This window comes from Cannabis sativa, chromosome 2 (genome assembly GCF_029168945.1).
Source record: "Cannabis sativa cultivar Pink pepper isolate KNU-18-1 chromosome 2, ASM2916894v1, whole genome shotgun sequence".
In the NCBI taxonomy this organism is placed as follows: domain Eukaryota; kingdom Viridiplantae; phylum Streptophyta; class Magnoliopsida; order Rosales; family Cannabaceae; genus Cannabis; species Cannabis sativa.
Genome location: NC_083602.1, coordinates 49217604 through 49228638, shown reverse-complemented (window position 1 = coordinate 49228638; position 11035 = coordinate 49217604). Strand labels below are relative to the sequence as shown.

The 11035-nt window shown below is 33.7% G+C and overlaps 1 protein-coding gene and 1 long non-coding RNA gene across 2 annotated transcripts; one reads left to right on the top strand and one right to left on the bottom strand.

The window, feature by feature from the left end:
* Nucleotides 1-534: 534 nt before the first annotated feature.
* LOC133034336 (uncharacterized mitochondrial protein AtMg00810-like) lies at nt 535-936 on the bottom strand. Its single transcript, XM_061109399.1, has one exon. The coding sequence runs from the start codon at nt 934-936 to the stop codon at nt 535-537; it is 402 nt and encodes a 133-aa protein (XP_060965382.1).
* A 6767-nt stretch (nt 937-7703) lies between these two features.
* On the top strand, nt 7704-10666 carry LOC115724654 (uncharacterized). The gene is made up of 3 exons (XR_009686268.1): nt 7704-9595; nt 9993-10047; nt 10452-10666. It is a non-coding gene; the product is annotated as an uncharacterized LOC115724654 (long non-coding RNA).
* Nucleotides 10667-11035: the final 369 nt, after the last annotated feature.

Here is an 11035-nt window from a genome sequence, read left to right as displayed (position 1 = left end):
TACTTCTAACTAACTCAAGTACTGTTACATTGAGTAAAACATAATAAACAAAAAAATGAAACAATAACTGGAGTCTTAGCCATTTTCAATTCCAATAGGTACCACTACTTGACATTTATATATATAGTTAATTGCAAGAGAAGAGTAACAAAAACTAACTCAAGTACTGTTACATTAAGTAAAACATAAAAAATAGAAAATGAAATAATAATTGGAGACTTAGCCATTTTAAATTCCAATAGCCCCCCTCAAGTGACATTTGTGTAAACCAGTTGTTAACTTGCTGAGAAGATATTGAAATGGCATTGCAGTAAGCGGTTTTGTGAATAAATCTGCTATCTGATTTTCTGTTTCCACATAACTTATGTCAAGCTGCTTGGCAATGATTTTATCTCGAACAAAATGGAGGTCCACCTCCATGTGTTTGGTTCGAGCGTGAAACACAGGGTTGGAAGCTCAGGATCTAGCTCCTAGGTTGTCACAGCAGAGAATTGGAGGTAGATTATAGTGGATACATATCTCAAATAGAAGAGATTATATCCATATTATCTCTACAGTGGCAAGAGCAAGGGCTCTATATTCAAATTCTGTACTCGATCGAGCAACAACAATTTGCTTCTTGGAACACCAACTGATTAAATTTTCTCCTAGGAATATACAATACCCTGATGTTGATTTTCTGTCATCAAAGCACCCTGCCCAATCAGAATCAGTGAAGCCTTGGATGTCAAATCTAGTAGCAGGTTTATAGACCAATCCATGTCCTATTAAACCTGCAAGATATATGAGTATTTTTTTACAGGCTCCCCATTGTTCAGATGTTGGAGCTTGCATATATTGGCTCAATTTATTTACAGTAAAGGCATCATCGGGTCTTGACATGATGAGGTACTGAAGTGCACCAATGATGCTTCTGTAGTGTGTTGGGTTGTCCATGGGGGTACTTATTGTTGCTGAGAGTTTGGTTGTGGAGCACATTGGTGTGGACTGAGGTTTTGAGTCGAGTAATTGGGTTTTGGCCAGAAGATCCCTGGTGTACTTTTGTTGTGTCAAGCAAATTTCATTTGTTGTTTTTGAACTTCAAAACCCAAGAAGTATTGAACTGGTCCAAGGTTTTTGAGAGAGAAACTGTTGTTCAAGGTAGAGATTAGATGTTGAATCTCAGCTGTATCAACACCTGTTATGAGATTGTCATCCACATACACCAAGATAAGAAGCAAGTTACCATTTTTGATTGAGAAAAACAGGCTGCTGTCAGATTTTTTATTGGTGTATCCCCATTGAACCAGAGTACCATTGAGAGTATCAAACCAAGCTTGAGGAGCCTGTTTAAGACCATATATTTCCTTGTGAAGTTTGCACACATGGTTGGGGTAAGTAGGGTCCACAAAACCTTGTGGTTGTGCCATGTACACATCTTCTTGTAGTTGCCCATTCAAAAAAGCATTATTTATGTCAATTTGTTGGATTTCCCAGCCATTAGAGATAGCTAAGGTGAACATAATTCTTATGGTGCAAGGTTTTATCACAGGGCTATAGGTTTCAAAGAAATCAATGGCTGGAGTTTGTTGGAAACCTTTGGCCACTAGTCTTGCTTTAAGCCTTTCAACAATGCCATCTGCATTAAGTTTAATCCTATAGACCCATTTATTTTGTACAATAACCATCTCAGAAGTTCTAGGCACAAGAGTCCATGTTTTCTTTTTCTTTAAAGTTGTCATTTCATTGTTCATGGATGCATTCCATTTGGGATTGGAAAAAGCTTCCTTAAATGAAGTTGGTTCCTTTTCATCATTGGAGTATGCAAGAAATGTCTTTGGCTTGTAGATGCCTAACTTGGACCTAGTGACCATAGGGTGAAGGTTAGTGTTGGGACAGATGGGTGGATTGGCAACTGGTAGAGTTACTGAACCAGAAGAGGATCTGGTGTTGACAGGAGACATCTGTCTTGAATGGATGCTCTGTTTGGAGGTGGTGGAGGATTTGGAGGTGGTGAGATGTGATTTGGGGTTGGTGGATGAATAGTGTTTGAACTTGGTATGAGAAAGAGTTGCTAATTATTGGTTGAGGTGTTGATAGTGGGTTGAATGGGAGGAAGAGACTGACATATGGGATTCTTGTTCATTAAAGGTAACACTTCTTGCCACATATATTCTTCCTGAGGGATGAAGACACCTATACCTTTTGAAATTGACACTGTAGCCTATGAAAACACATTTGGAAGACCTGAAAGAAACTTTGTGTGATGCACAAGATTTGAAAAGAGGAAAACAGGAGCAACCAAAAATTTTGAGTAGGTTGTAATATGATATTTGCTAAAAAAGTGTTTGATAGGATGTTTGATAATTGAGTGTGGGAGTAGGTAATCAATTTATTAGGTAGGCAGCAGAAGCAAAAGCTTCCCACCAGAAAGATAGTGGCGTTTTGGCTTGTGACAGCAGTGTGAGGCCAAGGTCAACAACATGTCGATGTTTCCTCTCAACTCGACCTTGTTGTTGGTGAGTATGGGGGCAAGAATTTCTTTAAATTATGCCAAGATTAGTAAAAAGTTTATGCAATGGCTCATATTCTTTACCAAGATCAGATTGCACTGATTTTATTTTAATTTGAAATTGTCTTTCCACAAAGGTGTTAAACTATATAAAGATGTTACTAGCCTCACACTTGTTTTTCATAGGAAATAACCATGTAAATTTGGTGAAATCATCAATAAAGTTAATGTAATACTTAAAACCATCAGCTGAAGTATAAAAGGAAGGACCTCATACATCAGTTAAAATCAAATCAAAGGTTTTTGTGGTTTTATTTTCAGTACTTTTGAAACTAAACTGGTGCAATTTTCCAGTTTGACAAGCATTACAAAAATCTAGTGGTTTGCACTTTACATTTGGAACAACATGAGAAAGAACTTTATATAGTATAGGCTGAGAGGGATGACCAAGTCTGCAGTGCCAAACATTGACAGTTTTGGATTTGTCATGAACATGATTACTTGTGGTTGTATGGTTGAGAGCCTTGGGTTTGAAACTGACAGAGGCAGGGACAATGCCTTGAGATTTGGATGCTGGGACTTGAAGCTAATAGAGAGCTTCATTGAGATGGCCCTGCAGAAGAACTTGCTTGGTTGTATGTCCTTTACGAGACAAGACAATTCATCAAATTCAAGAATGACATGGTTATGCTTAGTATATTGAGAAATACTAAGTAGGTTTTTGGTTACACTAGGTACATGAAGAATATCTTGCAAGACCAATGAATTATTAGGGAAATTAGGACAAACAGAACTTGATCAAATATGATTTATGGGAAGAGAGGAACTATTACCTACTACCACTTTGGCTTTGCCTTTATAGTTAGACACAGAGTTGAGATGATCAGCATCATTTGTCATGTGATGAGTTGCACCAGAGTCAAGATACCAGGCAGTGAAGAATCTAATGTGAGAGTGGATTCAGGCACAAGGGCTTGAGGGGTATCACCATTTAAGGAGGAGGAAGTCAATCAATTTGAGGCACTAGTGTAAGTGATGTCAAACCTGTGATAACACTTCACCGCGGTGTGACCTGTACAGCCACAAAGTTGACAAACAGGCCTGTTGCCACGACCACCTCTATTGTTGTTGGAATATCTGCCTCCTCTATTGGAGCTTCAAAATCCATAATTTGAGGGAGATCGTCTGCTATTGGCCAAATTGGCTTGCACATTGTGGAGAGATTCAGTGGTATGCTACTGAATTCTCATTTCTTAACTCTACAACATGAACTGAACTTCTTGGAGAATGAGAGGTTCAGTTCTTGATGTTAAATTGATGACTACAGCTTCATACTCTGCTCCTAGTCCACCAAGATTGTACATCACTAAATCCTCGTCATTGATAGGCTGACCAGCTACGGCAAGCTGATCAACATGTTGTTTCATTTTGAGAATGAACTCCTAAATTGAAAGAGATCCTTTCTTGGTGGTTTAAAGTATGTTGCGAAGTTGTGGAAGTCGAGCTCGAGATCTAGTGGTAAAGAGTTGAGCGAATGTGGTCCAGATCTCGTGAGAAGTTGAACAAATGATTAGATGGCCCAACATGTGTTCATCAACAGAATTCATTAGTCAGTGCATCAAGAATTGATCAAGTCTCATCTAATTTTAAAAAGCTGGATTCAGGACATTACCCGCAAGAACTGTGGTGGTTGAGGAATCGATCCAAGAACATAGCCATCAAGATCATATGCTCGAAGGGCAACAAGGACAAGAGATCTCCAAATTGTATCGTTTGATCTGTCAAGACGAAGATTGAGGGGGAGGGGAATTGGATTTGGAGCTTTAGGAGCTGGTTCAGCAGCTTGAGCTTGCTGTGGATCGATTCTTTCCTCTACTGGTGGTTCAAGTTGAATACCAGGACCACTTGTGTTGTTGCCATGATTTGACATGGCTCTGATACCATGTAAGAGTACTGAATTTTCAATACTCGAGCTTGAGCAAGAAGACAATGGAGGGGAGAGAGAGAGAGAGAGAGAGAGAGAGAGAGAGAGAGAGAGAGAGAGAGAGAGAGAGAGAGAGAGAGAGAGAGAGAGAGATGGAAAAATATTGCTCAACTGAAAAACCAGTTTGCCAAGCTTGACATTTATGTACAGAGTTAATTACAAGAGTAGAGTAACAAACTTTAACTAACTTCTAACTACTTCTAACTAACTCAAGTACTGTTACATTGAGTAAAACATAAAAAAACAAAAAAATGAAACAATAACTGGAGTCTTAGCCATTTTCAATTCCAACAGGTACCACTACTTTCTTCAGGTCTTCATGAAAGCACCAAAATATTTACCATAATTTTTAGAAAACAAATTATTTAATGTTAGAGTTAAAGAAAATGCAATTAAGAGAATTAAATATGAAGAAGGCACTCAGAGATTTCACGTGGTTAGGACGTTAAGGAGTCTTAGTCCATGAGTCAGTATTATTATGAAATTGGCTAGAAAAGTTTAAGGGATTACAATGAGTATGAGCACTTTATTCTCTTGTTGAGCAAGTTAGTCAAGAATTTACAACCTTTTGCATGAAGGATTTAGTGGGTATTTATTGAGTAATAGAGGCCCTACTTAGTTACCCTTTCCCTTTAAGGGGAAGTTTAGAGATAATTCATAGATTTGGGCTTATCTGACGAAGCCCAACCCAAGAGCAACATGTGTATGCTGATGTGGAGATCTAATCACATAATAGTTGTTCATATCGTGTCCTATAATCGTGGGTAATTAATCTGATATTAATTACTTAATCTTCAATTTATTCAGTCTTCCTTTTTAGGCAGAATAATATACTTTGTCCAAGATTTTAGAAAAGTATCCCTTATTCTGTTGGGAGCAGTAAATGGAAAACTGAGACCAGCTTTTGGATACACACTGAGAACCCATTCTAGGTACACAAAGTTGACACTCTTTTGTATGTTAACTAGGCTTGACGTAACTTTCATCTGACAAGACGTGTAATTGTTCTACCAGAAGGCCAGATAACATTTGGGCTTAGCCCAATTTATGTTATTTGGGCTCACTAATAGGCTTTAAGTTTCTATTTGAGTCGACATGTCACTTACTTGAAACACGAATAACAAGACCAATGTTAATTTTCTTAATGAGAGCAATTTGTCTAGAAAAGATAGAGAAACTGTGAAGCTAGTAAAATATACATAGTTCTTTAGTAGATTTTATTTTTTTAGGTTGGAGGATGGTGGGGTATGCCTTTGGTGTAATGTGCATGTTTGATTAATGAAAATTTGTACATTAATAAAAAAAATTATAAGTTAAAAGTAAAAACTATTCAAATTATTTTTTATTTTGAAGAATCTTATCAAAAAAAAATAATGATGTAAAATATAAAAAACTTACAAAAGTGTCAAGAATATATTTTTAAAAATAAATTATTTTAATATGTTTTAATAAGTGGAGATCTATACATTTATTCGTCTATTTTTGGAATAAAAATAAATTTAAAATAAGAGATCTATCCTGAATTTACTATTCCTTAACTCTCCATCTTGCCAAGTAATTTAGTTTCTTTGTGTGTATATAGAGATGATTTGTTTCTATATTCTATACTATGTCCTGTTATTTTGTTTACATTCAGATCACAAACTAAAATATTCACTTTTGGTATTCTTAGTTCGATTAATTCTCCCTTTTAAGCCAGATACTTTTCGATCCATCCTTGTTGCTAATGACTGGAGAAGATAATAACACAAGACGCCCATGGTTGAGAGTGGTAGTCGTTTCAAGCAGCTCTACAATAGTAGTGGTGGTGTGCGAGTTTCACGCCGAAGATTTTATTGTTGCGAAAATCTCGACATAAATATTTTATGTAATTTTTATACAATTAAATTTATATATATATTAAATTTTTGTGTCCTGGGTTCGAGTCCCAGGTAAAAACATGTTGTAATATATAAACGCTTAAATCAAAAAAAAAAAAAAAATATTAAATTTTTGTGATTTCAAAAAAATATCCATAAATGGTGGACTAAGTTAATATTATTAATAGAGTCGCTCATGAATTTGCAAGGGTGTCTTTATTTTATTCTGATTGTACTTTTAGTATGGAAAACATTCCTACTGAGCTCTTGCCTATGTTGGTGAGTTAATAAAGTTTAATTTTCCTTTCAAAAAAAATTAATATTATTAATTATTCTATTATTACATTATTAATTGTATTAATTTTTGTACGAACATTTTATACCATATTTTTTGTTTCTATACACAATAGGCATTTTATTTATATATACATACTTTTTTTTGGGGAATTGTTTTCGTATTATTTATAATTGTGATAGAAGTATATTTTTAATTTGGTGAGATATTTTATTTTAATTTTTATTTTTGTTTATATGAATTTCTTTTTATATGATGTTCTTTCGTTATTATTTTATTTCAAACATTGTTGCGGTAAATTATTTTGAATTTTCGTATCTTTAAGAATTGTTATGATTATTTATTTATTTTTCTACTTATTTTTATTATGATATTTATATCATTTTAATACCACAATTTTAGTTTTGGCCTTTTCTTTTTTGTTTTCATGATTAATTTAATATATTTATTTTGGTAAATACTATAAAAGTTTTTTCTTGTTTGATGTGATTATTATTTTTATACATTATATTCATATTTTGAGGAAACTTATTTCCTAATTATTTTATAGCATATATATTTAAGAATAATTAATGGGTAATTGTGTTACCATTTATAAGTATTTCAAGGTATTTTTTTAATTTTGCACCGTGTTTGTTATAAGTTTATTTTTTTGTTTTTTTATTAGAAATTTTTACACCAAAAATACAAAATGTAATTTTTATTACATAAATACTTACACACGGTTACCTCAACATTTTTACCTTTTTTCTTTATTTTATTACATATATACTACATGCACACTCTCCCCATGCATATGACACGTGCATCTCTCCATCCCTCTTCAATCAACCATCAATCACTTCCCTATCTTTTTTTTCATTTTTTCCTTTGATTTTTCATTTCTTTTCAGTTTTTTTTTTTAAAATATCTTGTAACCTCCATTGATGACTTATATCAATCATACCTTACATTATTTCCCTCTCTTTTTCTCTTTTTTTTTTTTTTTTTTTTTTTTTTATTTTCAATTTCTTTTCAGTTTTTTTTTTTAAATAAAACCTCCATAGTTGAACTATTCTCCTTCCCTTGTGCCAAAAAAAAGTTCTAAAATGCGATTGAAATCTGTAGCTAATAGGAATAAGGGCAAACATCCTGTTGTTCAAGACGATGACTCCGATTTTGCTCCTCATTTGTCGAAACGTGAGCGAGCTCCTCCTAAAAAGAAATCAAAGGTTACTGCGCATGAAAAAATTTCTCATGCTCCTGCTCAAAAAAATGATTAGGATGGTGCTCCTCTTCGATCGCAGGTTTGTTTTCGGTTTCTTTTTGGTTTGCCCCCATTTTTGAAATTTTTTTCATATTCAACTTTTGTGGGTTTTGTGTTTATTGATTTCTCATTTTGTAATAGTTTTTTCATAGTTTTTTAATAGTGTAAACACCTTCTGTATGTATTTTTTTTTAATATGTTTCTTATCTAGTTGTTTCCTGTCCATTTTTATATCATCAATGGGTAACAATGAGATTTATCATGGATGTTGATGTTCAAAGAGTTTTTCCTGTATTTTTGTTTGTATACAGTTGTTTTGTAGTTTTATTATAGTTTTTCTACTTGCATATGCTATTTCATTATAAAACTAATATGCAACTATTTGTACAAAACTTATTATGTATAACTACTATTTCTTAGTCCCCGTCAAATTAAATTCCTGCATAATATATAAACTATCATAAAACGATAATACAACTATAAGACAACCAAAATAAAAAATAAACAGACTTATACGTAACTGATTGTACCTTAATTCGAATTTACTCTTCTTATTGTGTTTTTAAATAAATATACTTATATTGGAAACCAGTAATCAATCAAAAATGCAACTGTATATAACGTAGATGTATTATTCATGAGGTTTTTTTTTAAAAAAATTTCACATCGTACATTATTTTGGATTTTGTGGGAGCTCCAGATCTGTTTGTTACAGATCTACATTTCATGAATATGGATTTCGATATTAGGGGGAGTTGTTTTGATCGAACAAAACAGAAAACAAATGTGTAATTTCAGTTTCTTCACAGTTTTTCTGATTTTTTTCTTCTTTTTCTATTTAGATCATTGGAGGTCTTCTTTTTCAGTTGATTTCGCCGGAATTAATGATTGTATTTCCTTCGTTTTGGTTGTTTTGCTGTTTTAAAACGATCGAGGTGTGTTCATCTTCATCGTTCGCTCCGTACAGTTGAAGGTTTAGTGCACATAAAAACCGCTAAACCGTGGGAACCGCCCAACCTATTAGAGTCCGCCCGTATGGAAACCGCCCATTAAAAATCCGCAAAAATTGGGTTGGGTTAAATTTTAACCCGCTGTTTGGCGGGCGGGTACGGGTTCGCCTAAAAAGGGGCGGGTCCAACCCGTACCCGTTATTTATCATTATTAGTTTTTTTAATTTATACCTAAAAAACTAAAACAAAAAAAAACCCTAAAACTAATTGTCTGAAGCTCTTAAACCGCACAGTCGCTCGTCCCCCTTCTTCTCTTCTCGTTCCATTCTTCTCTTCTCCCATCGTCGACAATCTGCCGCCCAACCTCAAGCCATCAACGACTCAACCCACTCAAGTCCCTTCTCCACTTCCAGCCAGCGTAGACGGACGTGGAGAGCGCCGTACCTTCATTCAGCCTGAACGACGAAGCCACAACGCCGGTCCACAGTTCCCGTCCACTTCGCCGGACCTTCATCCAGCCACAGCGACAGTCGAAACTCCACAGTCCACATCTTAATCGATCTCTTCAGATCTGATATTATATATATATTATTTGATTTTTTTTTATTTGTACAGAGAATAGTTTTGAGTTTATAAAATTCTCTGGTCTGAGAAAACTGGAGTGAGAAAAATACCAGCCAATAATGGACAAAGCTCTGACCAAAGTTGGAAGTTTTTGGATTTCCAAAAAGGCCAAAGAGGAGATCTCCAATATTACTGAGGACCTCTCTGTATGTAAACCAACACTCTGTTTTTACTTTTACTGTTTAGAATTGGATTGTTTCGTGTAATAATGCTGGTTCTAACAACTTGTCTATTTCATGGCTTTTTAAGATCTGAATATTTTTCCATGTGACAGATAATAGGTAGAAATTTATAACATTTATGCATTGGAAAACAGAGTTGAAGATGCATTTTTTTTCTATCCTTTTATTTTTATTTTTTTTATTGCACATTTGATTAAGTTCCCACATTTTATTTCGGTGGATAAATTGTGTTATTACTAATTAGTTTCTAATTAAATGGTTTTCAGTTGTGTTTTTTTTTTCTCTTTTTGGAATTCTTACATACATAAAACTATATCAAATTGTTCCTTATTGAATTTTTCTATTAATTTCATGATTTCAGTCACTCTCCAGTACTGTTGAAGAAAAGGCAAGATAGGTATTCAACAAGCTAAAAGGTATAATGGGATTGAATGTATATATTCTGCCTCTTTGTAAGCTTATGAACTTCAGTTCTTATTACAAGCCAACAACAATGGTTTTTATGATTGTTTTTCTTTTGCCTTCATTTTATTCTGTATAAATATATATATATATATACTATGAATGCTATTATGAGTCTCTTAAATATATGGTTAGAGAGGCTTGACTTGGACTCAAGGGATGGATAGGGTATTGACTTGTTTTCAATCTGAGAAAAAAAAAATTGAAGCCTGTTATATAAATATAGTTTCTTTTAGATGATTAAGTCTTTGTGTGAATGCATGTGTTAAATTCCTTTGTTTTTTAGATTTTTACTCTGTTTTGATTGCATGTGTTAATTTTATTTATATGTTAATAATTTTTTTTTATTATTTTACAGAGTTGCATTTCATTTGGAGCCAACTTTTGAAGTCACTTTTGTTTTAATTGTAAAGACTTTATGAATTATTATGAACTTAGATTGTGTTATGGACTTAAATTATGGACTTTTTTTTTTGGATTGTTATGAGCTTGTATGGACTTTTTAAGGATCTTTTCTAGATTGTTATGGAGTATGGACTTGAATTGCTATGAAATTTTCATGGATTATTATTATGCCTTGTTATGGAGTTTATAAAAATTGATATGAAATTTTAAGGACTTTTATGCATTGTTATTAACATGTATAAATTTTTCATGGAAGTTTTGATTTTTAAGTAACGCAAACCGCCCAAAAAACCGCATAAAACCGCCCCCTAAAAAACCGCCCAACCCAAACTTTTATTGGGCAGGTATGGGTTGAGATTTTGAAAAACCGCCAAATAAAAAAACCGCCAAACCGTTCAAAAACCGCCCAACCCAACCCATGTGCAGCCCTAGTATAAATGTTTAATGGGCCGACCCATGGTATTTTTGTAATTTTTTTCCCTTTTTGTATTTTTCTGTTATGTGTATATCTTTTTTCATAATTTTACTTATTTCATT

Coding starts and splice junctions, on each gene's coding strand:
- LOC133034336 (XM_061109399.1), bottom strand. CDS start 936: ATGGACAACCCAACACACTACAGAAGCATCATTGGTGCACTTCAGTAC.